The sequence below is a fragment of the Halichoerus grypus genome, chromosome 6, assembly GCF_964656455.1.
Source record: "Halichoerus grypus chromosome 6, mHalGry1.hap1.1, whole genome shotgun sequence".
Lineage (NCBI taxonomy): Eukaryota > Metazoa > Chordata > Mammalia > Carnivora > Phocidae > Halichoerus > Halichoerus grypus.
The window spans coordinates 78,890,649-78,917,299 of record NC_135717.1 but is presented as its reverse complement, the minus strand read 5'-3'; the positions used below and the strand labels follow the sequence as shown (position 1 = coordinate 78,917,299).

The 26,651-nt window shown below is 51.4% G+C and overlaps 1 protein-coding gene across 1 annotated transcript in view; it reads right to left on the bottom strand.

The window, feature by feature from the left end:
- Positions 1-3,711: 3,711 nt before the first annotated feature.
- SLC6A13 (solute carrier family 6 member 13) overlaps positions 3,712-26,651 on the bottom strand; it is a 35,872-nt gene continuing 12,932 nt past the window's right edge. The window contains exons 3-15 of the mRNA XM_036092417.2: positions 25,365-25,499; positions 22,420-22,560; positions 18,592-18,676; positions 17,786-17,918; positions 16,748-16,882; positions 11,128-11,231; positions 10,116-10,240; positions 7,694-7,806; positions 7,227-7,364; positions 6,407-6,509; positions 5,829-5,929; positions 4,456-4,626; positions 3,712-4,143 (exon numbers count right to left, since the gene is read on the bottom strand). Coding sequence (XP_035948310.1) covers positions 4,021-4,143; positions 4,456-4,626; positions 5,829-5,929; positions 6,407-6,509; positions 7,227-7,364; positions 7,694-7,806; positions 10,116-10,240; positions 11,128-11,231; positions 16,748-16,882; positions 17,786-17,918; positions 18,592-18,676; positions 22,420-22,560; positions 25,365-25,499 — 1,607 coding nt within the window. The 3' untranslated portion in view covers positions 3,712-4,020. The remainder of the gene's footprint in view (positions 4,144-4,455; positions 4,627-5,828; positions 5,930-6,406; positions 6,510-7,226; positions 7,365-7,693; positions 7,807-10,115; positions 10,241-11,127; positions 11,232-16,747; positions 16,883-17,785; positions 17,919-18,591; positions 18,677-22,419; positions 22,561-25,364; positions 25,500-26,651) is intronic.

Sequence of the window (26,651 nt, the reverse complement as noted above, 5' to 3'; positions counted from 1 at the left end):
ACATGGACAAACAGTCCTGCCTCCTCTCCTTCACCTTGTAGGAGAATAGCTGCCTTGTTGGTCCTGGACTCCTTTTAACTTTGAGCCCCACCTTCCTCAAGTCTCCCCTCGCCCCTGCAACTTTCAACCCCTAGTGGGTATTCAAACCAATTAGTAAACTCCTGGAGGCCGGAGACGCCCGTCTTTGCAAAAGGTAGGAATCCCTAAATTACCTGGAAAGCCTACCTAAGACGGTTTCCAAACTGGGAAGGGCCCAGAGACAAGATGGAATATGGTTAAATGACTCAGTTATCTTGCTGCAGTGAGAACCGTGAACCCCATAAAATGGTCTCCTCACCACCTTCATCTAAGCCCATGCATGCCTTTAGAGAGCCTGGCATCGACCCTGCTTCCTGAGCATCTAACTCTCGTTCTACTGCAGCATAATTGTTTCCTAGACCAGAAATATCTAAAAGGTAGGGGACACATTTCCTAATTCTTTGTTTCTGCCTTCAACATTTAATACAGTGCTGGCTCAGTAGGCACTTGATGTTTATTGGATGGATGGATGGATGGATGGATGGATGCAACTTGAGGGAAAAAATTGATCCCATTTTTCCATTTTCTGGAAAGGCCCTGCTCTCCCAGAATCAGGGGATAGATTAGGGCTTGGTGGACTCAGCTCCTGCTGTTCTTGGACAATACTGCTGGTGCTGGGCAGGACCCTGGGACAACAGGATGCAGAGTTATTCTGGGGCTACCTCTCCCCTGCCCCCCACCCCCAGAAATGCCTAGCTCAGGAAACGGGTAGCCTTTTTTCTGGGCCCAATGCCACTTGATGCGAGGGGCTGGGGAGGCCAGCAGACTGCAAAGATGCCTCTGAACTCTTCCTGGGCTTCTGTGTTTCATTGATGGCCCAATGCTGTGGGGCTGGAGCCTTGGGAAAAAACCTGGATTTGCTCAAATGTGTCCCCGTGGCAGCTCTCCCTACACCCTCCACTGGATTCCAACAACACACTGATCTAGGCCTTATTATTTCCATTTTATAGAGGAGAAAATGAGGGTTCAGAAAGGTAAACTGGCCCCAGGTCCCATAGCTGGTAGGTCAGAGGGCTCGGACCCAAGCCAAGACCGCAAGCCGCTATAAAGGAGTGGTGTGTTTGAGTTGGTGCCCATTTATCTGAGGATAAGGAAGGAAGGACTGTGTGTCTGTGTGCACACGGATGGATGTGAGGCATGTGCAAGGTCTGAGGTATGTGACCCAAGGCTCCAAGGCAGCCTGGTGGGCTCGGCGCCTCATCAGTTCTTCCCTGTCTGCAAGGCCTCTGCTTGCAGCTCCGGTGAGCTGTGTCTCTTCTCTCCGTTCAGCCATCACTTGCCCAGGCGCCCCTGTGCCTGCCTTTTGTTATTTGTTTTTTGTTTTTTTAAGATTTATTTATTTATTTCAGAGAGAGAGAGAGCACGCGCGAGGGGTGGGGTAGAGGCAGAGGGAGAGAAAGCCTCAAGCAAACTCCATGCTGAGTGCCAAGCCCGAGACGATGATGCCGAGACAATGATGCAGGGCTTGATCCCACTATCCCAAGATCAGGACCTGAGCCGAAACCGAGAGTGGGATGCTTAACCGACCAAGCCACCCAGGCACCACTGTGCCTGCCTTTCTTCTCTAACAGGTGGGGCTGCTAGACAAGAGGGGTCCCCTTCCTTTTGTGTCTTCTTCCTCGAAGAACTGCAGGATCCAGTATCTGTCCTTCCAGGCAGAGAAAGCAAATGGGACAAATAGCAGCCCCTCCCCCACCATCTCCGCTAAAGCCGAGTCCAGGTATTCCTGCTCCCGTTCCCCAACCCCAACACTGACAAGTGGCTTTTCTCTCGCAGCTTTGCCTGTCACCCCCCTGGGTTATTAGAGCAGATCACCCTCATCCATCCCCCGAAACTGGCTTAATGACCTCACACCGCTTGGCACTGAGTGACTGAAAGGGCTCTCATACCCATGACCTCATTTGAGCCCTACAACAACGCTGCGTGCAGGCGGGGGCATGGTATTCCCTCCATCAGAAACACGTGAAGACCTCAATTGCGTGTGACTTCCCCAAAAACAAGTCAGGAGCAGGTCAGGGCTGGGCCCTGCATCTCCTGAGCCTTGGGCCAATGGATTCTTTTCACCCTATATTAATGAATCTCTTAACTAGGATTCGAATGGCCATTACGGAACTGCCCGCAGGCATCCCCTCCCTGGCCTAACAGCTGCTCGCAACTGTGGCCACATGGCTGGAGATACAGCCAGCGCACCCTCAGAACAGCCTTCCCAGCCCACCCCACCTAAACCAGCAGCCTCCTTCCCAGACCCCAGTCCCTCCTCATAGTACTTTGCTTTCCCTCCACAGCATCGGCCACAATTTGTTATTGCAGAAATTCTATTTTTGTACCCCATAGCACAGCGCCACATAGTAGGTGTTCTGGAAATATCGTCAGATGGATGGAGATACCAGGTTTCTCTCGCAGATTTACTTCTCCCACCTACGGCTGTGACTGAGCCTGGCGCGCTTGGAGGATGCCCAACCAGGCGCTGTCCAGGAGGGAGCAGCCAACGCCAGCAAACAGGAGGGCCGCGACCACTAACTTTGATAAGTTCTCCAAACAGCAGCCAGAAAATCAAAACCTGAAGACTGGCAACGATTTCAGTGCCCTTCCCCACTAACTGACTTGTAAAACAAACCAGGGAAATCGCCCAGGGAATGCTGGGAGCCCTTGGTCTGCAGCTCTAAGCATCGCCGATGCTCCCCCAGACACCAGCAGAAGAAGGACCATCCGAGCAGAGGGGGGGACACAGGCAGATACGGAAGCCTCCACACGCTCAGGGAGAAACGCAGCTGTGTGCGTTTGGGCACTTACACACACACACACACACACACACACACCAAGAGGTAAGTGTGCCCCAGCTCCACACACAGAGGCTGCAGACACACCTGTGGGATCCTCTGGGGCCCAGGCCACGCCCACTGGCCCCGAGGTAGGACAGGCTTTGCCCTCCACCTGCATCCTCTCTGCAGCCTGACCGCAAGAGCTCCTCTGTGCAGCTCAGGCCCTGACCCTGAGCCGGGGTCATGGCAGTGCCGCCCCCTTGTGGCCACGTCTAGCGGCACCGCATCCGGCATCTGTCCTGAGCAGAAGAGCGAGGTGGTCCTGAGGAAGTGGGATCCCTCTGCTGGCTGAGCTGGGGTAGTGCCCGTTCTGCCAGGGCTTGCGCACCTGCCGCCTCAGGTCAGCAGTCACTGCTGTCCCCCGCGTGCCCCTGGTGCAGGCCCTGGGCAGGCGCGCACACACCATTTTGGCAGGCGGGGTCAGGGACGGGGGCGGAAGGGGTATGTGGGAGGAAAGAAGCCCGACCACGCTTTCCTCTTCCTTCCTCCAGCTAGGGCTCAGGTCCCCCTCGTGCCCACCTCCATTGCCCTGCTTATTCCGTGGAGCGAAGGAGGAGGGAAAGGGCTCTGGGGGAAGCATGGACAGAGTGTGACAGACCCCTCTGGTGTGAGTGTCTGAAGATGGAGGCTCTCAGCTGGGCCCCGCCGTCCTCCCCGGCACCACCGTCCCCTCTGCTCATGGGCCACAGGAACTCAGTGAGGAAAGGAGAGCCAGAGAGGAGGCAGGGGGCGCTAAGCCACAACTTGAAAGCGAGGAGGTGCTCACGGCAGCCAAGGCAGAGGGGCAGGAACCAGGCGGAAGAGCTGGCCATCGGTGGGAAGAACATGGATTTAATGGAATGAAGGGTAAGAGAGACTGGGCTCTCGCTCTACCCACCAGCCCTCACCCGGCCTCCCCAGGCCTGTCTCAAAGGGGGCGCTCTTGATACCAGCATCTCACATCTGTTCGGCCACCCCTGGAGCAGTGAAGTTCTGGTGGGAGGCGCCCAGCCCCAGGTGGATTCCAAACTATCCCCTTGCGTCTCATCTACCGCAGGTGAAGACAGAGATGCACCGTGGAGCCGCTTCGGCAGCCGTCCCCACAGCCAGGCCCATGGGCACGATCCCGGGCCCCGCGGCCCTAGCAGTGAGACTCTAGTTCTGTGAGTATGAGAAGCGATGTCTTGGGTGTGGCAGGGGCCGAGGGTTCTGCTCGCTTCCATCCAGGCAGGTCCTCAGCTGGGCACATGAGCTGGCGAATTCTCTGCAAGGGAAGTGGAGGTGGTTATCATGAGCTGGCGTCAGGCTGCCCGCTTCCCCCATCGGCTCACCAGGGTCTGCCTGCCGCCCCCCCACACGTGCCCTCCAGCTGCCAGGCCTCGCATCCCAGCCTGTGGCTTGGAGGCATCAGTCTCTTTCTGAGACTTGTAAGCACTCGCTCTGTCCCTCCCCAGCAGCCTCACCAGGCTCGGTGGCGCTCCTGTGTACCAGCTCCTACCCTGGTGGACATCTGTCTATCCTCATGGGGCCCTACGTCATTGTCTTGGGTTCCTGCCCTTCCCCATGAACCCCCTACCTCTCTGAAGGAGCCCTTGAGGGTGCCGAGTTTATAGAAGCTCCAGGCAGGAATGCAGACCATGGAGGACAGAGCCAGGAACCAGCCCAGAGCATCGCCCCACCACGGGTATGTGTACTTTTTGTTGTAGGTCAGCGGGGTGTACTTGATCAAGGAGAAGAGGAAGGTGGCCTGAGGAGGAGAGTAGAAGAGAAACGGGCTGGGAGAGCAGGGGCCTTGCGCCCTCCATGACCCCTGGAAGAGCTCTCAGACATCAGTCACACTGCAAGCCTGGACTGGCCTCCAGGCTCGTCTGGGTCAATCAACCCCCAATCCCCATCCACATTCTTCTTTTTTTTTTTTAAGATTTTATTTATTTATTTGAGAGAGAGAATGAGAGATAGAGAGCATGAGAGGGGGGAGGGTCAGAGGGAGAAGCAGACTCCCTGCTGAGCAGGGAGCCCAGTGTGGGACTCGATCCTGGGACTCCAGGATCATGACCTGAGCTGAAGGCAGTCGCTTAACCAACTGAGCCACCCAGGCACCCCCCCATCCACATTCTACTCAAAATCCACACCCCCCAATAGAATTTCCAGGGTGCTTCCCCTGTCCCTGCAGGGCCCCGTGCCCCCGGGCACCTCTATACAGGGCTGTCCCTCAGCTAGGACATGGTTACATGGCTGCTAGTGTTTTTGAGTGTTTAAGGCTCCAGCACCATCAGGTGGGGCTGCGAGGGCCTCAAGGGCAGGGGGTCATGCCTCCTGCCCCCGGGCCACATTTATACCCTGCATATAGTGGGCGCTTGGGGGAGCAGCTAACACACAAGATAAAGCCCCAGGAGGCAGCACCTAGTGGCTTACGGCCTAGACTCTGGGGCCAAGCTGCTGGGCTTGATCCTAGCTCACTGCCATTTTCTCGCTAGGGTAAATTGCTTACCCTCTTTGGCTTCAGCTTCATCCATAAAATGAGTATAATAGTAATTCTTCATGGGGTTCTTGTGCAGATCAAGTGGGTTAAAACGTGCAAAGCACCTTATGCCTGGCACAAGGTGCGCGCTCTGTAATGGTGTTGTTATTATTGCTGTGGTTATTAGTATCACTATAAGCAGCCCAATGCACTTGGGTTGCCGTCCTGCCTGTGACATTTGACTCACATTGTGGTGTTGGTCAAACCACCTGGCAGCTCTGGACCTCAGTTTAACCTTCTGTGAATTGGAAAGGAAGAATCTATCTTGCTAATCATTTTCTGGAATCCAACAGGAAGATGAGTGAAAATCTAAAATGATTTTCAATTCCCGTGGAGAAGTCCCTTCTAGAGCTAGCAGCCGATCTATCCTCCTACCACCACCATCTCTCTTTGCCTTCGTGTCGCTTTCCCCCTGAAGGTTCTCTTACTGTGCATACAGCTGGGGTGAGGAAGAGCCAGCAGTATTTGATAAGAGGCCACGGCTTGTATCCAATCATATCTTCAATGTTGTCATAGAAGCGCCTGGCTCCTACCAGGAAGAAGAGAAGGAAGGAAGGGGGAGAAAGGACATTCTTCAGCATCCAAGGCACGGGCTGGATGGGCAAGGACCAAGAAATAGAAGATACCATGGCTGTCTTTCCAAATCACTGCTGGGAGAATCTCTTCCCGGGGATTCATAGGCATACGCAGCAGGGGGCAAAACTTGGCACAGGCAAAGATAATGACTTTCTGAACATCAGGGTTGTGAAGGGCTGACGAGGTTTGGCTAGGACAGGATATGGGCCCGCTCGGGGCAGTCTGGGTGCGGCCATAACCAGGAGGGTGCCAAAGCAACCTCTGGAGGGCCCTTCCAATGGTAGCGATTTAGGATTCTTGAGATTTTTGAGGTCGAGCAGGGGAGGAGTCCCAGGAAAAGGTGGGTGAGAGCAGTAGACGACTCTTTTGTCCAAGGGCCCCGAGGTGGTGATGAGCCCTGGGGTTAGGACCTGGGGGAAGAGTCGCTCACCATAGACCCAAGCCACACAGAGGGACTCAAAGATGGCCACAAACAGGAGGCACATGCCGCTGGCCGCATAGTAGTCAAAGAGCTGAAATACGTACATTCCGCCCTGCAGGGGGAAGAGAAAAAAACCAGAACTGTATCCAGAGGAAACAGACAGATTTACCCCCCTGGCCTCCAGCCTCACACCCACGGACACAGAGCAGACCTGGTGAGGATCACAGGACAGATATTAAAACAGAATATAGTTTGGGAGCTGTGAGGCACTAGGCAGATATGAGAAAATAATTTTTTTGTTATTATTTTCGGAGAGAAGGTGGATAAAACAGACAGCTATTGTTAGCTCATCCCTGAGAACATTTAGGGATTGACCCAGAAGTCGGAGACGAAGTGTGTACTTTCTGGCAGACGATCAGGACAGAGGCCGTCGTCAGTACTGTGAGGCTGACAAGCTCCATCTCCTTCCTTCTCCCTTGAGACGAAACATAGAATAGTACCCATCCCCAGGGCTCCCTTCCTCCCTTTGAAGTCTGTCCCGGGAACGTGGTTCAGCTGCCTGGAAGTTATGGGAGCTTGCTGGAGAGGCAGTTTTTCCCTAACCCAGAACTTCCTGACCATCTTTCTCATACCTCTTAGCTTTCCACTGAGCCAAATCACCCCTCGGAGGTAGGTGGCTAATGTTCCAAGGCCAGAGGAAGGCCTCACCTACTTGGAGCTCCCTGTGGCTGGAAAAGGAGGGAGTCCCAGAGCCCTGAAGCCCGGGAGGCCTGCCCAGCTTGGCTTCTCCTCCTCACCCGGTCCCCACCTTCGCCTCCCAGACCCTCACCTCTGTGAGCATGACCAGCCCGATGAAAAAGGAGGTGACAGACACGCCCAGGATGAGGAGCTCCCTCCGGTTCTTCTTGCGGAATACTCGGGGGTACATGTCCACCAGCGCCGTCACCAGGCTTTCTACGCACACAAACTGGATGAGAGGGCAAAAGAATTGGAGGGAAAGAGAGCTCCCAAAATACGCTGCTGCATCAGCCAGCTCTGGCTTCTTGTTCCCAGGCTCAGCCCTGCCCTGTCCCTGTCTCAAGTCCCCAGGGCTGTCCTGGCATGCTTAGGTCTGGACCTACCCTGCAGAGCCCCTCTTGGTCCCTCGAAGGGCCTCCACCTGTGACATTCGCCCAGTCCCCAACTGTCTTAAGGTCCCTCAGGACATGGGGCTCAGCCTTCTGTCCACGGCTCCCCTTCCTCCAGCCCGCACACACCCACTTCTCTCTCAGGCTCCGCGTGACCACCTCTTGATACCTGACTGTCCAGTCCCAGGAGGACGACCATGAAGAAGAAGCAGCAGGCCCAGAGAGGAGAGAAGGGCAGCATCACCACGGCCCGGGGGTAGGCAATGAAAGCCAGGCCGGGGCCTACAACAAGGAGCAGAAGAACACAGCCCAGTTTCTGGGCTGCCTCCAGGCCACGTGTGATCCCAAGGCTGCCCGGCGTGGGTCATGGAATCACGGGAGCTGGAGGAAACCTCGCCCCACAGTTACAGTCATCACCCCCAGCCTCCCCTGGGAGAAGCCACCCAAACCTCCACCTGCTCCCCAGATCTCCAAGGCACCGCCCACTGTGTTCTCCTTGGAAGGAACAGAACCTAGAGGCTGTGGGTGTAAGGACTTTGGGAGACGGAAAGGGGGCAGATCACCTGCATTTCTGCAAGCTCTACCCCAGATCCTCAGGGCTCACTCTCAGGACCTATTGCCCCAAACCAGAGGTTTCAAACTTAAAAAGAGCTCAGAGCCGGGCAGGCCACGTATATTTGTGCAGCTGACCCAGGCTCAAATGAGCACAGGCGGGGCTCAATGAGACCCGCCATCATCATGACCCCACCAAGGCAATCGCTGTGTTCTTTCTACAAAGAATATGCTCCCAAAGAAAATACCTCTAAGACTAGATTGAACCTGGGGCCACCAGTTTGCCACCTCTGCACCCAGAGCCTTTCCTGTCACCCTACAACGAGTGAACAGGCATCAATTTCAGAGTACCATTGACGTATGGCCTCTCAAACAAATTAATGTTCCTCTCAGCTGGCTCAGATGACAGGAGCAGATACACATGCCCACTCCCGGGTTCATCCAACAGAAGCTTCCTCTGAGAAACAGTATGACTGTGACCTTGGATGGTCATTTCCTCTTAGATCCCCACCTGCCACACTGGTGGGATGGGGATAATACCAGTCCTGCCTCAAAGCTTCCCATTGCCTGGTGCAAGCAAACTGCTTCCTGCAGCGCCCGGCGTAGAACAAATATTTAATAAAAGTGAAACAGCATCGTTTTTAATAAGAATCAGTGATGTCAGTTCCCAGTGCTTGTCACTCTGCGTAACAGGGCGTGCTTGGGAAGGCGATGATGAACCACTGTCTGGCTGCAGAGGGCCAGAGGGTGGTCCTCAAGAGTAGGGGAAGGGCAAGAGACATTTACAGCTTACCCAGGTGGGGGGACTTGTTCTTGATTTTATTTAAAAGCAACAACAGCGGGCGCCTGGGTGGCTCAGTGGGCTGAGCCTCTGACTCGGTGTCGGCTCAGGTCCTGATCTCAGGGTCCCGAGACTGAGCACTACCCCCACCCTCTGGGGCTCTGCACTCAGTGGGGAGCCTGCTTGAGAGTCTTTCCCTCTGTCCCTCCCTCTACTCGTGTGTTGAGTACTCACGTGCTCTCTCATTCTCTATCTCTCTCTCAAATAAATGAATCTTATCTGTTTTTAAGATTTTATTATTTATTTGACAGAGAGAGAGGGAGCACAAGCAGGGGGAGTAGCAGAGGGAGAGAGAGAAGCAGACTCCCTGCTCAGCAGGGAGCCCAGTGAGGGGCTCGATCCCAGAACCCTGGGATCATGACCTGAGCCGAAGGCAGACGCTTAACCAACTGAGCCCACCAGGCGCCCTCAAATAAATAAATCTTTAAAAAATAAAATAAAAGCAACAACAGGGGCACCTGAATGGCTCAGTCAGTTAAGCGACTACCTCTTGATTTCAGCTCAGGTCATGATCTCAGGGTCCTGGGATCGAGCCCTGCATCCAGCTCTGCGCTCAGCCGGGAGTCTACTTGAGATTCTCCCTCCCTCTCCCTCTGCCCTCTGTCCCTCCTCTAGCTCACGCTCTATCTCTCTAAAATAAATAAATAATCTTTAAAAAAAATAAAAAAATGTAAAAGCAAAAACACTGCATGGTGAAAAGGAGGAAACTCTGTGCCAACATAAACTTATCTTTCAGATACATTTTAAAGTGAGCAAAACAAGGCAAAGCGCAGAACAGTGTCTATAGTATATTATCAGCTGGTTTTCTAGAAGAGGGGGTAAGAAATAGAAATAGTGATATGTGTTAAGTATGTATGAATGTTCACGTATGTGTGTATGTGTGTGTGCACTTTTCTTCTCACAGATGCCTAAATTGTTTCTGGAAGGAGAAACACAAGCCTGGTCACACTGGTTGCCTCCAGGGTAAGGCAGCAGAGGCCAGGTGTGGGAAACACTCCCTGTACACCCCTCCACCCTTTGAAGCTGGGGTGAGTGTGGGTGTGCTCCCCCAGGTCTTCCCAGGGATGCATACACTGAAGGGAGACCGTGGGTCACCCCCAGTGTATGTGACAATAGAAAGGCGTCCAGATCCCAGTTGGCGAAGGTTCAAACAAAGCTCACAGAACCCACCCCTGGCACCCAGCCCCACAACACTCACCGGACTCGGCCACCTCAGAGATGGGCACCCCCTGCTCCTGAGACATGAAGCCCAGGACAGAGAAGATGGCAAACCCGGCCACGAAGCTGGTGCCGCTGTTGAGGAAGCAGAGGGCGATGCAGTCCCTGTCGGGCAGGCAGGGGGGCAGAGAAAGGCCGGGTCAGCAAGAGGATGCCAACAGGAAGTCCCTCAGGTGGGCAGACACTCACCCCAGCCCTTCATGCAGGCCAGAGGGGGGCTGCCTGCAGGATCCAGATGAACATTCAAGGGGTGGGTTCTGCCTGCCCCCCACCCACTCATTAGCTGAGACTTGGAGTCAGTCACAGTAGTCACTAAAGAATAAAGTTCTAAGGAAGTACAATATTCATCTAAAAATTACGAACTGCTGCACAGCCTCCCCTCCCGCCATATTGCCACCACACCTCTTGGGACGCTACCGCTCAGACACAATTCAGTTTGGCACACTAATGTGGAGGGTATGTATAGACACGGACAATCCCAAACCACACATAATCCTCATCCCCCAAATTTGATTTTGAAATGTATGATGTGATTTTTTTTTTTTTAGCTTGAACTTGGCTGAGATGGTCTGATATGAACCCAGTCGGCTGGAGGGAACCCTGGGGAGGGAGACATGAGATGGGGAGCGGTGAGGTAAATATAGGTAAGGGTTCAGCGTTGGCTGGGGCAATGAGGCTCCCCTGCATGGCATGATGAATGACTTCTCCGGCTCGAGCCCACTAACCTCTCCATTAGCCAGCGGGCTGGGCCCCCACTGTGGCTTCCCAGCCAATCCCAACCATCCCAGCCTTTGGATGCAATCCCTATGCCCATGCCGCACTTGGCTCCCTTTCAGCAACTGGGGGCCCTGGGGCATGGGAAAGTGGGGTGAAGACGGGTGGGGGGAGGCAAATCCATGAGCTGTTGCACCATCCAAAGCAGCCCTGACCTAGCACGCTGGAGGGGCAAGGGAGAGGCGGGTCGGCGGCCCAGGCCCCACCCCTCCAATCACCTGTAGCAGTTGTTGTGGTACTTGTTGTAGCTGCCCAGGGCGGTCAGGCACCCTAGACAGATGGCGAAGGAGAAGAAGATCTGGGTGCCCGCGTCCATCCACACCTACACAGGGAAAAGGCAAGAACGTTGCACCCCAGGAAACCCAGGCCGTCCGGGCTCCATGGGAGCATGCAGGCCGGTGGCCAACGCTGCTCTCAGCCTGCGACCCGGCTCTCCCAGTGGGCACCCCGACAGCGTTTCTCGGGCGCTACCGGGACGGCGTGGGCAGCAGGCACTGGGCGAAGCCTGAAGGACCCGGGGTGGCGGAGCCTGGGAGGGAGCTCTAGGACTAAGCCAGGCCTGGCACCAACTTTCTGCAACAGAAATAAGGCCCTGATTCTGCCTCCACTTTCTCCCTTCCCGGGCCCTCCTTGCAGTATGACCAGTTTGGAAGGAATCTGGGGACAGGATCTCTGGAGCTAGGGGGTCCTTCATATCAGTGCCGTGGCAAGAATACAGCTTTGCCCCTCGCACCTCCAAATCTGCTGTCTGGAAAACAGGAAGAATCATCCTCAGCTCAAAAAAGTCCAGAGGCTGGACAGGAATGCATGTACTTTGTACTCCTTGGGGGGAAGAGCTCTGTGGCTAAATCCGGGGCCCAGCTAGGACCGGTATTATCTCAGCTGGCCTGGCCGGCCCGGGCATGTTATGATTTAGATTTAACAGCTACAATAACATCCCAAAGAGAAAGCACATCAAGGCGAACAGGACTGGGCAACCCTGACGATCCACGGGAGGTGGGGTCCCAGGGCCGCAGACCCTCCCCAGGCGCCTCCTATCTTCAGAGGATGTGAGCGCCACAAGGGAGCACTAAGCTACGGGTGCAGAAACCACCAGGCAGGCGGCCTAACCTCTCCGGGCTCCCCATTTCTTGTCTTTGCTTTGTCCTGCTCTAGCAGCCCCCCAAAAGGCCCCTGCTTTCCTTCCACTCACGCCAAGCTCCCAAAGCTCACATCCACCAATGCCTCAGCTGCCGTGTCCCTGGCTCCTCTCGCTGCTTCCCTGACCATCGTGACCGCCCCCAACCTCCTTCGCTGTCTTGTCACACGCGCCCCTACCAAAGTGCCCATTTCCCCAGCGTTGTGGTGGGTCTCGGGGACCCATCGACAAGCCCCCGTTGAGATACTGGATCTCTAGGACTTCAGGAAAATGCAGAAATCTGTATTATTTTCAGAGCCTCCTGAATGAGCCTAATGTCAGCCAGATGTGAGAGTCGCTGCCCTACAGGCCCTGAGAACTGGCGCCCGGGATCTGCCCAGGGCACCCTCTCCTTGCGTTATATTCCATTTCTGTGGGAAGCGGGGAAGAGCCAGAAAGACGGTGAAGAAAAGAGGAGAACATCTCTAGCCTCCTGTCCCTTCTGCTCACTGTGAACCCCATCCCCTGACCCAGGCCCAGAGAGGGAGGGCTGGGAGACACCCCTATCTACCTGGGGGCCCACAGCCACCAGCCCAGGTGATCTCTCCCCAACAGGCCCTCCAGGAGATGGCCCAGGAGCCTCGGGTCTTGGAAGTTTGCTCCCCGGGCCTGGCAGTGCCCAGGCTGCAGACAGACCCACGAGTTAACAGGGAAACGCTCCGCTGCCCTCAGAGCTGCTCTTCGGCTGCCCACACACAGGCAGGGGCCGCAAATCCCAGGGTGCTGAAGTTTCGAGAACTTGGGCTTGGGAAAAAAAAATAAGAAAAATTGTGACTTGGCAGTTCACCCTGCCCTGAGGGGGACAGACTATGATTGGGTTGGGGGCAGAGGTTAATGAGAACAGAGGAAAATGCAGCAGGAGGGCTGAGAGTTCTGAGGACGAGGGTCAGACCCGGAGCCTCTGACTAAAGCCCGCTCCCCGGGAAGCCTGGCAAGCCCCCCCCACCCCCCGCTCTTGGCCCAGCTGCAGCCTGACGGGCCTGCTGGGATGGGGAGAAGAGTGGGGTCAGAGAAAGGGCCGCAGGAACAGCAGAGCAAGCTGTTCTGTTCCCCACCACAGGCGGCCTGCTCCCTGACCACGCCAGCAGCCCTGGTTTCTAAAACAAAGCCCCGATGCGTCTTTGGCTGTGACAGGAGACTGACCAAGAATAAAACAAGTGTGAGACACACCTGGTGGAATGTGGGCAAAAGAGAGAGGTCTTCGGGGGAGCAGAGGAAGACAGGGACCTCTAGAAGATCCAGGAAGGATGTTTTCAACGTTGAGCTCAATCCCAATGATGATTATATTTACTATTTGTAGGAAGGCAATAGTGCGTAATGGAAAAAGCCTGGGCTTTGGAGTCACATTGAACTGGGTTCAACTCTTAACTCTATTTATTACTAGCTGCGTGATTTGGGCAAGTCACTTAACCTCTCTGAACCTCACTTTTCTCATCAGGGAAATGGGTATAATAACAAATAAAATATTATATGTGAAATCCTTAGCACATAAGTTAAGTATGAGTTCCCTATCTTTCTGGAATAATAAAAAGCAGCCCTGAAAACTCTCACATTCATACTCTTTGGAAAATGTGTATCATGGTCATCAAGACAGCAGACTCTCTTTTTTGGCATAAAACCCAAGCTCCCCCACATGCTAGTTTTGTGGATTTGGAGCAAATTTCTTTAAGTTTTCTACGCTTGAGTTTCTTCATCTACAAGATGAAGCTAACAGGGACTCATGGGGCTGTGTGGGGTCTCCCCGGCATCTTGCCCTCAGTAAAGCGCCTGGCAAATAACGAGCGCATAATAAGTGTGTTTGTTGTTGCTGTGGTTACTTCAAAAAGGCAACTCACCTTTCAGTGATGATGAGGTCCCATAGATGTCAAAATAAGAAGACCCATTCTAATCAATGTTCCAACCGCCTCCCTGAACAAACCCTTCATTAGAAGAGCTTCACATGGAGCTTTCAAAGGTTCCACAAGGGCTCTTTGGACACCCTACCCCCTATCCATCTACCGAACAAAGGCAGCAGAACCAAGGGGCAGGCAAGGGAAAGAAAGGCAGCCCAGGAGAGTCCAGAGTCTCCAGGAGCCCCTCCCGCGTGTGAAAGCGCTGAGCCCCAGGAAACACCGGGAGAGGCATTGAGCTGCCTGACACCCAGCAAGCCTGGCAGCAAGAGAGGAGGGAGCCAGATAAAGCCAGCATTGTCTCTGCCTTCCTCCCCCTCCCAGACAGAGTGCCTGGCAGACAGAGATGTCTGGGGTCTTTGTGCTGGCTAGCAGGAATCTTACACCTTTCTCAAGTGCCAGGCAAATGCCAGTTGGAACTCTCACACTTCCTGGGGAGTGCCAGCTACATTCAGTTAGGGCTCTGGCAGGGGCATCACCCCGGAAGGCTGCTACTCTCTCCGACAACAGAGGCCTAGCTGCAGCCAGAGACCGGGACCCAGCGGCCAAGAAGGCGGCTGGGTAGCCCAGACCAAGCCCGGCCCTGGAAACATCTCCCTCCTCACAGCTTCAGAGGACTTGGAAGGCACATGCTCCCTGCACAGCCCACAGCTGGCCGGGGTTGGAAGGGTGGTACCCTGGACGGCAGACGAAAAGAGGTTGTATTCCCTGCAGTAACCCAGACACGGAATCATGGCCTTGTTAACGCTCAGAGTTTAAGGCTGTCTGGTCCACCTTCTTCACGTTTGCTGCCAGCTATCATCTAACAACGACGACACCTAGAACAGACCTGTCGCATAATAAATGTTCTGTAAATTTTTTGCTGAATGAATGAGCTTTGAGAAAAACAAAGATGAGCAGATGGGGACTTTGCCTTCAATTCAAGAGATCGTAAAGCATATGGGATTTGTCATCATTCAGACCCAGGTTCCAGTTGCAAATGTGAGGATGGGAAATGCGTTAAGCTCCCTAGGCCTCCCTTTCCTGTAAAATGGGGACACCTCACTGGTCTGCCACGAGGGTTAGCTGTAATACTGCACGTAACAACGACAGGGACATGGTTAGTGCTCGATCGTTGTTGACTATAAATAGCTGATCAGGACAAACGAGGCATTGGTCGCAGAAGCCGAAAATCCATTCCAGAAATACCAGACCCTTCCCTCCTATTTCTCTTTCAGCCTACCTGCCCGTCTCCCTGACTGAACACGGCTCCTCCTTCCCAGCCTGACCCCCAAGCGAAGGCGGATGGCTGCTTAGCCACTGGTTCACATGTCTGCGGTTCCAGAACAACAGTGGAGCCCTCCCGCACAGGAGATCCAAGCCACCCTCCACCCCTGGCCTTCAAAGCTGGCCCCCACGAGCTCCTGCTTGCTATGGACTCTCCACCACAACACTTGGGTTCCAGAGAAGTCAAAGGGCTTATGATTCACAAGATAAAAGTACACTTTGTTTGGCCAGCCACTTACTTGCTGTGTGACCTTGGGCCTTGTTTGCTCATCTGTTCAGTGAGGAGTTTGCACTGGTTGATCTCTGGGGGCCTTTTAGCTTCAACGACTACAGTTCCACCGTTTGCTCCCAAGCCTGACTACAGCCCGTGGGCCTCACGTGGAGATGAGGCAGCGGCAATCCGCACCTCTACTATGTCTAAGAAACGGGGGAGGGAAGGATAAGCCCGTAGCCCACCGGATCATTGAGCAGGACCTAGCGCACAAGGCTGCTGGACCCCGTGGGGAGCTTTTGGAAGACGAGTGCTCTGGCGACTGCCGGTTGCCAGCAGAACTCAGGATGGCAGGACTTAACTTTGCCAGGGTGGCTGGGAGCCGTGAGAAAAATGCAGCTGCTGGATCCTCCCCCAAATTCTGCCCAACAGGGAACTCAGCATTTGCAACGTCTGCAAAGCCATCCGGCTGTTCGCGTCTCTTCTGCGCCGGGAGCCTCCCGCCCTCTGTCTCCCCAGGGCCCCCTTGCAGACACAGAGAGCTCCTCCAGCCCCCAAAGGGAGGGCGACCTCTGTGCCAGGGACGCAGAGGTGGGGCACGTAGCTGGGCAACGCATTTTAGGGGCTCTGGGGTGGAGCTTACCCACGCTCCCCTCCGGCCCTCGACACCTCCTGGCTTTGCCAGCTTTCAAAACGGCTGCCAAACAGGAGAAGATAAGAAACCCGTCAGCCGCGGTGGCTTCTTATTTCAGGCCCTGCTCTCCAAACCCCTCCAGTGAGCAAGCAGCACTCCCTCCCCGTGCCAGGCCGCGAGGAAGCTGGCCGAAGCAGACCGAGTGGACGAGTGGACGTGAGGGAAGGGCTGGAGGGGAGGGAGGAGGCCAGGAGGCCGGGACCTCTGGACAACTGACAGGAAACTCGACACCAGCCCAGCCGGGCGCTGGGAGGGCTGGGGAACCGGGGCCTCGGGATGGGCCACGTGGGCAGAGGGACGGAACCAGAAGGGCTGGTGGAGGGGTAAGAAATCGAGGTGAGATCACCCAGAGGAAAAATGGGACAGGGGGACGGGGAAGATGGTGGTGGGGACCGGGCTGCAGCCTGCGGGTGACAGATCCGCAGCCCCTGAGAACCATGCCTGGGCTCCCTGGCAGCCGCCGACCAAGCGGGGGACCACAGACAGCTGCTGACGCAGCGCTGGAGAACCCCCACGCCACCATGGACGCCGCAGGGTTTGGGCCAGGAGCAGGGAAAAAGCCTCCAGAGCCACGGGATGGCCCCTGTCTGTGGCTTCTTACCTGGGGATCCCACAGACGCGTGAGGTTGGGGTACAGGTAAAACTGAATTCCTTGGGCTGCCCCGGGCAGCGTCACCCCTCGAATTAACAGGACCACCAGCATGAGGTAGGGGAATGTGGCTGTGAAGTACACCACCTGGCCGGGGGGCAGATGAAAGACAAGGAACCTGTGAGTTTGGAAGGAGGGGCCCCGAGCCCCCCGGGCAGCAGAGGCAGGAAGCAGGAGCTCCCCCTCCACACGCACACAGAGGAGGTCAAGAGTGTTTCTCTCTGCCCCCTCCCTCTCACCCCTGCAGCTGTTCAGGCTCCATCTGCCCTCTGCCTTAAGCCACAACCACCCTTACCCTTCTCTCCCTCCAGCTTAACGCACCCACCCTCCCCCGACACATACCCGGTAAATATTTGTTAAGTGACTGAATGAACTCAGGCATGCTCCCAACAAGTGTGCTTAGAATTATGGCACAGGGCTGTCAGGCACGAGAAACTCTCCAACACATGATCCCTGTCCTCACAGAGCTTACAAGCTTAGCACAGCCAGGCAGCCAGATTAGGAAGGAAGCCTTGTCAGAGGCCTCCAGGGCAAGAGTCCAGAAGGACTCAGAATGCCCTCTAACACCTCATACACTCTCTGGCAGAGTACCCCCCAAGTTCTCAGGGTGGTTGCGAATCATTTTGAGATAAATAGTCTCAGTGGGATTCTTTTTCCAAAGAACCGTTGAATAAATCAGGGAGCCACGACGTCTGTTAAATTTGCAATGTGCCCCCACGTGCGGTATACTGCAAGATCACATTCCTTGGAAGTGTCCTTCCTGCCTTTCTCTCTCCCTCCTTTCCATTCCATTTCCCCACATACCAGAGTGCACAGGAGCGAAGCAAGGAGAGGCACAGAATCAAGGGAGGGAGCCACATACAATCTTGACGGGTTCATTCCCTCCCGTCCCTGATCAGGTTACAGCTCAGGGCGCTCCTGGGTGACCAGGCCCCCAGGGAGGGCAGGGAGTCCTGGGACGAGAGGGGCCAGGAGCTCTCCAACACGGACCTTGCCCGTGGACTTGACCCCCTTCCAGATGCAGAAGTAGCAGATGACCCAGGCGAGCAGGAGGCACAAGGCCAGCTCCCAGCGCAGGGCCCCCAGGTCATGGATGCCATCGGAGATCTTCAGGACCCGCCTCCTGGGGAGAGAAGGTTGAGCCGGGCTCCACTTTCACCCCCAGCCTCAGTTTTGTGGCCCACATGTCTCAGGCAGTGGAGCCATGCCTCCAGGCTCTTGTCCAAAGGCTCGTCAGCTCTTTTCGCTCAGATCCATGAGGCCCTCCTTTGCCCAGAGATGGGGATAGATAGCAAGGGAGATAAATATAAACTGTTCCCAGCTAAGTATGCTCTGGGAGGCTGAGTACCAATTTAACCTAGAGAGGGAGGTGCAAACCCATTATCTTCTCAACCAGGGTTTCGGGTTGTGTTGATATTAGGAATCATGGCCTAGGTGAACCTAGGGCTACGAGGGAGGGGGGCTAAGAGGCAGCGCACACGCAGCTGCGGGGGGAGGGGAGGTAGGAGTGTCCACACAAAAGCCTGCATGGGGGTGGGGACGGGGGGAGGGAAGGCAGGTGCGGCCTGGGGAGAGTTGCAAAATTCTCATCTTTGAAACCAGTTCTGCATTAACCACAGATACAAGCCCAACAAGAAAAAAAAAAAAAAAAGCCACTTAAGTGACAGGGCCACCAAAGAAGGAAACAGAAATTCTTCTCTTGCTGTCCACTGAGGGTCAGCACCACACGAGCCCATTCCTGTGGCCTCCTTTCAAACCCACCGCCCACACTGGGATGGGGAGAGGGCCTCACTTACTCCCAGAACTCGATGACAGGAGAGGTGGCATTCTCAGAGGTCACATTCAGGGAGCCATTGGTCCTCTGGAACTCCACACAGTATTCTACCCGTGGGTCCCAGGGAAGGAAGCAAGAGAAAGATCATTCGCTATTTGACATGGCCAGAGAGAGGGGTGTGAAATTATAGGGCAATGGGAAGTAAGGGATCTGGAAGGAATTGGGCTGAAGTTGTCCACACAAACATCCTCGAATGCAAAATAACTTCAACAAGCTTATCTCACCTTCTCCCACATGATTTTACGTGTGGGCTTCTAAATGTCTGGGTACATACTCTTACTAAAGCATGATCAGATGGCATCGGGAAGGATGCCCTGCATGCTGTCTGCTTCAAAGTTTGCAAATATTTCTAGGTCACTGCCTTGTATGAAGGCACAATCTCTGAGGGATAATAAAAATGCTTTCTAGGGAAGACATGTAGCCGAGTGGAGAGTGACATAAGTTACTCTATGTCACGTCTCAGTTTAAAACTCTCCAATGAGCTTCTCACCCCACGCAGAGAAAGAACGCATAACCCCTATAATCACCCCCCCCTCGTCAATCTACCACCATCACCTCTGACCTCATCCCCCGGGGCTCCCCCACTCACCTGCTCCAGCCACACGGCGGCTGTTCCCTGATGCTGTAGGCACAAGGCCCCCTCACAGCCTTTGCACTGGGTGCTCCTCCTACCTAGCCCCTAGCGGCTGACTCCCCACACCCTCCTTAGAACATGACTCCTGTGTCATCTCAGTAAGTCCTTCCTGGATGACTCCGTTGAAAATGACAACTCCCACCCCTAACACTCCCAACCCCTCCTCCCTGTTTTATGTTTCTCCCTAGCACTTCTTCTCAGGTAATACATATTACACATTTATTTTGTTTATGATCTGTGTCTCGCCACTAGAACAAAAACCACATGAGGGCAGGGATCTTTGTGTGCCTTATCATAACCCCAGTGCTTAGAACAGAGTCTGGCACAGGGTAGGATCTCAACAAACATCTGCTGAATGAATGCCCATCAAGCATTCTTTCCACTAAACCCTCTCTCTCTCCTTGAAGCTTCGGCTCACCCAGAAAAGTGTTGTTTCATCTTGACAGGATGGGATGTCCTCTACTACAAAAGATGCTAGGCTCTGAGTAAAACCAGACTCACTAGGAGAAATGTCAAATATGTCAAGAAGCAAAAGACTCAGGTATAGAATTTGCCTCAAGATTGTCTCAGAGATCCCCCCAGTCAACCCCAAGGGTTGTAGGCCTAACAATGCCCTGAAACAAAAGCCCTAGGCCACCAAAAATTTGCAACATTTCTACAAAAGGAACTCCCCTGAGATCTGGATCAAATCAGCATCTGACAAGCTGGTTGTCAAGGGTGATTTCAGTGTAAATAGAATGATAGAATTAATGAGGGATGGAGGGAGGGAGGAAAGAAGGGAGGAGGGAAGAAAGAAAGAAAGAAAAAAAGACATAATAAAGAAAATACTGGAATAAAACTGATTTTTACGACTGGACTCACCCAACAGAATATTATTTTGAGTGCTTATGGTGTAGGCAGCACTGTACTAGGGCACAAAGGAGACACAGATAAAGACGCCTTTCGGTCCTCAAGATCTTGCTGACCAATAGCCAGGAAGTGAGGTAAGTGCCGCAGGGAGTCAGGGCTCAGGGCAGGCACCACCAGGTACATTTAAGAAGAACCTAAGGAATCTTGGGATGTGGGGGGAGGAGCCTCCAAGATGGGAGTCTTCACTTGCAAACTGGTGGAATGAAGGTGGCAGAGATCAGCAACAGAATGCCTGGAAAGGGATCAAGGGTCTGAGGGCCAGAAGGGCCTTGCTAAACATTGCAAAATGTGCCTCCTTGGCAAGCAAAGGACTCAAACTCCAGGTCAGAACTGACTACCTCACCTACACACAACAAAACAAAACAAAAGGAGTCCTGGCACAGGTCGGGCTTCACTGATGGACACTGAGGGATATTTGGGCAGTGAGCACAAGAGGATCCACACTGGACAGCTCCTCACCTGTGTTGTCCATGGAGTAGCCTCCAGCCCCACGTGGCTACTTACATTTAAGCTACTTAAAATTAAACAAAAACTTTAAAACTCAGGTCTTCACACACACTGGGCACATTTCAAGCACTCCACAGCCACGTGTAACTGGCAGCTACCAAGTTGGAGAGTACGGAGAACGTTTTCCTCATCGCAGAAAGTTCTCTTGGACGGCACTACCCTAGGGATTTTCAATTTTTGTTACTTTCAACCAAATCGACTGGGTGGTCCTATGGCCACGGGTGGCTCCTGTCGTCTTCTAAGAGTCACACACAGTGTTATAAGCACAGGAAAAATCAAGTGTTCTTAAAAATTATAATGAAGACACACAAAACAGCTTATTCCCCAGTTAAATCGAGATGGACTGTGAGAGAGAAAGACCCAAGACAGAATCAGAAAGAAGACATGAGGAACACACCAGTCAGAATGGCTAAAATTAACAAGTCAGGAAACGACAGATGTTGGCGGGGATGCAGAGAAAGGGGAACCCTCCTACACTGTTGGGAATGCAAGCTGGTGCAGCCACTCTGGAAAACAGTATGGAGGTTCCTCAAAAAGTTGAAAATAGAGCTACCATACGACTCAGCAATTGCACTACTGGGTATTTACCCCAAAGATACAAATGTAGGGATCCAAAGGGGTACGTGCACCCCGATGTTTATAGCAACAATGTCCACAATAGCCAAACTGTGGAAAGAGCCAAGATGTCCACTGACAGATGAATAGATAAAGAAGATGTGGTATATATATACAATAGAATATTATGCAGCCATCAAAAGGAATGAATCTTGCCATTTGCAACGACATGGATGGAACTGGAGGGTATTATGCTGAGCGAAATAAGTCAATCAGAGAAAGACATGTATCATATGACCTCACTGATAGGAGGAATTCTTAATCTCAGGAAACAAACTGAGGGTTGCTGGAGTGGTGGGAGGTGGGAAGGATGGGGTGGCTGGGTGATAGACACTGGGGAGGGTATGTGCTATGGTGAATGCTGTGAATTGTGTAAGACTGTTGAATCACAGATCTGTACCTCTGAAACAAATAATACATTATATGTTAAAAAAAAAAAAAAGAAGAAGAAGAAGATAGCAGGAAGGGAAAAATGAAGGGGGGGAAATCGGAGGGGGAGACGAACCATGAGAGACGATGGACTCTGAGAAACAAACTGAGAGTTCTAGAGGGGAGGGAGGTGGGAGGATGGGTTAGCCTGGTGATGGGTATTAAAGAGGGCATGTACTGAATGGAGCACTGGGTGTTATACGCAAATAATGAATCATGGAACACTACATCAAAAACTAATGGTGTAATGTATGGTGATTAACATAACATAATAAAAAAAATAGTTTATTTAAAAAAAAAGAAGACGTGAGGAACAAAGATCATGGACAAACAATACATACATACACCAACGTGATCAGACTTCAAATTGAAATAAATAAATGGCTAAACTACATAAAAAGAAATCAAGTCTGTTTGCATAATATGTGAATTTACAATCTACGAACTGAATACATTAATTTTTTTTACTTTGAGTACAGTTGACAGTTTTTTTTTAAGTCTGTGACATCTCGCCCGTGATGCTGGTGAATTCTCACGCTGATCTTTGATACAAGTTGTCTGTGACCTACTTGGCGGATTTCTAGTATGTCCCAAGTTAAGGTTGGGGATGGGGTGCCCAGGATATGCGGCTAATCCTAGTCCTGGTTAATGCAGCAGAGCAGCAGGGGGAAATGGACTCTCCAGGGATGACCTTACCTGTATTCCACTCATGGTGGCAGCTTCCCCAGGGCAAGTCGACGGTGAAGCTGCTAAAGAGGTAGAAGAGGGCCCAGGCCAGGACAATGATGTAGTAGATGTTCAGGAGGACGACAATCATCTGGGAGGCATAGCCGATGCCTGCAAGGGAAAACTGCAGAATTGGGCTAGGGACAGTGGACAGAGTTCTCACACGCCACCCACCCCAGTTTAGGAGGGGGTTTGTACTCCACTATCAGAGCCCTAAGATAGTGGTGGGCCCAGGTTCCCGGCTCTCTCGTCTCCTTCCCTGGCAAGTGAGAAGGGGTTTTTCTCCCTGCCTTCCATTGTGCTCTACCCTGGCTTTCTGTGTCATTCCATCTTTATCAGTTCTGAAAATTCACTGATTTAGTTATTTTTTAAATGCATAAGACTAACTTGAAGATTCCAATAGTTAATGTTCTCTGGAATTACGTTGATGTATTTTTGAAATATAAAAATACATGTTAAGGGCAGGAACAGGGGTGCCTGGCTGGCTCAGTCCATAGAGCATGCAACTCTTGATCTCAGGGTTGTGAGTTCAAACCCCACGTTGGGCATAGAGCCTACTTGGCAAAAAAAAAAAAAAAAAAAGAGCAGGGATAGACAATTCACATAGGAGAAAATACAACTAGATCCTCCTTAATAATTGCAGGTGTGCAAGAGGAAACAATGGTGAGGTACCATTCTGCATAGACAGCCATAGCGAAATTTTTTACAAATGATGTAACTCAGTGTTTCTAAATTTGTCCACATATTAGAATTACCTGGGAATATTTTTAAAATTTCAAAGCCCAAACCAGACCTGAGACCAATTAAGTCACAATCTCTGGGGGTTAGGCGCAAGCCTCAGGTTATTTTGAAGGTCCCCAGGTGACTCCAGTGTGCAGACAAGCTTGGGAACCCCAAATACCCAGAGTTGTGAAAGATATGGGGGAAGGATGCTTACTCAAATATAATGACATAGCAAGTCAATATAACACTTGCATAGGACAACTTAATAAGCCAGATCAAGAGACATCAACTTGATTGTCCATTTGATCCAGCGATCCTAATCCTGGAAATTTATCCCAAAGAAATAATTCCCAAAAAAGAAGGGCAAAGCTATCTCAACAATTACACATGACAGCAGAATATAACAATTTTATAAGTAATTGAAAATAAGCAAAAAGCCCAAAACAGAGAACTGTTAAGTAAATTATGATATATCCATTCAATTGAAGTTTATGCAATCGTTAAATTATTGTTGTGTAGAAAATGGAAAATAAGGGTGCCTGGGTAGCTCAGTCGGTTAAGCGTCCCGACTCTTGATTTCGGCTCAGGTCATGATCTCAGGGTCATGAGATGGAGCCCCGAGTCGTCAGGCTCTGCACTGGGCATGGAGCCTGTTTAAGATTCTCTCTCCCCCTCTCCCTCTGCCCTTCTCCCACCCTCTGTCTCTAAAAAAAAGAAAGAATGGAAGAAAGAAAGAGAGAGAAAGAAAGAAAAAAAGAAAGAAAGAAAAGAAAGAAAGAAAGAAAGAAAGAAAGAAAGAAAGAAAGAAAGAAAGAAAGAAAGAAAGAAAGAAAATAACACTAACTGGAAAGTGGGGACATAAACTGTGTATATCCCAGATTAATAGATATGTAAGCTCTATACAGAGAAAAAAAAAAAAATGAGTGAAACGAATCCCCAAAACTGGAAACAACACAAATGTTTTTCAGCGGGTGATGGTTAAATGAACTGTGGGATGTCCCTACCATGGAATACTACTCAGCAATAAAGAAGAATGAACTCTTTATACAAGAACCTGGATGGATCTCAAGGGCATTGTGCTGACTAAAAAAGTTAATCTCGAAAGGTTATAGACTGTACAATTCCATTTATATAACATTCTCAAAATGACAGAATTATAGAGATAGTGAACAAATTAGTGGTTGCCAGGGGCTAGGGAGGGGCAGGGAGGGGCAGGTGTGACTACAAAGGAGTAAAGGAGTAGCATGACAGAGATCTTTGTGATAATGTGACAGTCTGTACATTGATTGTGGTGATGGTTATATAAATCTTCACACGATAAAATAACAGAATTATACACACACATACACACACACACAAATAAGTGCATGGAAAACAGGAGAAATCTGAATAAGGTCTGTGGATAGTACCAATATCAATTTCCAGGTTATGATTTTTTTATAGTTAAGTAAGATGTTACCATTGGGCAAAACTGGGTGAAGTGTACATGTGACCTCTCTGTACTAGTTTTACAATTTTCTAAGAATATATAATTATTTTAAAATAGAAACTTAAAGAAAATCCTATATAGAGAGAAATATTGAAGAAATATTAAAACACCCTAAAATTTAAATAGCTATTGTGTCAAGACAGTAGAATTATTACTGATATTTCTTGTCATTTAAAATTCTCTTTTTGGGGCACCTGGGTGGCTCAATCGTTAAGTGCCTGCCTTCAGCTCAGGTCATGATCTCAGGGTCCTGGAATCGAGCCCCGCGTCAGGCTCCCTGCTCAGTGGGAAGCCTGCTTCTCCCTCTTCCACTCCCCCTGCTTGTGTTCCCTCTCTCGCTGTCTCTCTCTCTGTCAAATAAATAAATAAAATCTTTTTAAAAAAATTCTCTTTTTAAATGTCTTGCAATTAATTAAATGTTTTGAAAAATACAAAGTCATTGTTATACATTCGTAAAATACATAGCTAAAATAGCTTTGCACTCTACTTATTTAATCTGAAGACTTTTTTCCCATCCTCATCCCTATCTTCTCCATTCTCTGATAGATTGGGTGATTAGTGCAGCATTGGGCCCACAAATGGAGGGTTTAACATGAAGACACAGAGTCTTATGTCAATCAGCACTGCTACTAAACCACCCAGTCATCCCAAATAAGGTTAACATGTATGCAGATATCCTGGAAGCAGGCACAAGGCTACTCACCCTCAAAGATGGGGCAAATCTTCCTCCAGGCTGTGACGCCTCCCTGGCTGGTGTACTGGCCCAGCGCTGTCTCCAAGAGGAAGACAGGAATGCCACAGGTAAAGAGGAAGATGAGATAGGGGATGAAAAAGGCTCCTGTGGGTGGGAAACAGGCTTTCTGTTACCTGGCACTAGCCTCCTCGTGGTCCACATTCATCTCCTCCCATCACCACTCCACCCTGCCAGTCAGAATCCCCAGGGGTGCGGGTCATGCAAAACTGTGGGGGACTTCTCTCCAGATGTCTGGAACCATAGCAGAGATCAAGAGTCACCAAGTTACCTAATCAGCCCTTTCGTTCACTCTGAAAGTTTCAATCTATACCTACCAAGGTTTGCTCCCCATCAAACATCAATTATTACCTCAATTACACATAACTTGGCAACAGCAAGGAGCTCATTGAATAACAGACATCCAGGAACATTAACATAGCCCACAGACTATAATTCTTTTCAAGGAAATGACTATTTTTAATGCTAGATAGAGACTTTCAGCAGACTAAAATCGGATTTCCCTTTAGTAATCCTTTCTGCTTCAGTTTTCACAATCCTTTCTGCTCAGCTTTCTGCTGAGACAAGCGTACTGATGCTAGAAATACTGGTATTTTATTCACGGTGGACCTCTATCTGTTGCTAAGGTAGACAGAGGAGTTCACAGAGTACCAGAGAAAAGAAGCACACAGAGGGAGGTACAAATACCTGCAGGGAGTCCACTTCTAGCTTTCAACTGAGTGCTGGTCCAATCAAAAATAAGCACATATGTATGAGGAAACTACCCAAGGTAAGGGAAATAACCTTTCAAAAAGATGGAGAATAATGGTGCTCACACAGGGCTGGGAAAAGTGCTGGCTCCCACCAGTCAGACTGGATAGTCCCAGAATTCACAGGGCATCGGAAAGAGAAGGCATTTCCTCAGAAATGAAGAATAATTAGCCCTAGATTCAGCACAACTCTGGTTCTAAGAAATCTTAGAAGCAAAACCCAAAAGTATCAAATAACTTCACTGGTTCCAAACAAAGCTCAAGAATATTTATAGAAATATAAAAATACTCAGCAACCAATAAAGCAAAAATCACCAGGTCTGGTGTCCAATCAAAAATTACCAGGAAAGGGGCACCTGGTGGCTTAGTCAGTTGAACATCTAACTCTTGATTTTGGCTCAGGTCATGATCTCAGGGTCATGGGATTGAGCCTCATGTTGGGCTGCTTGTCCCTCTCCCTCTCCTCCTCCCCCAACTCACTCTCTCTCAC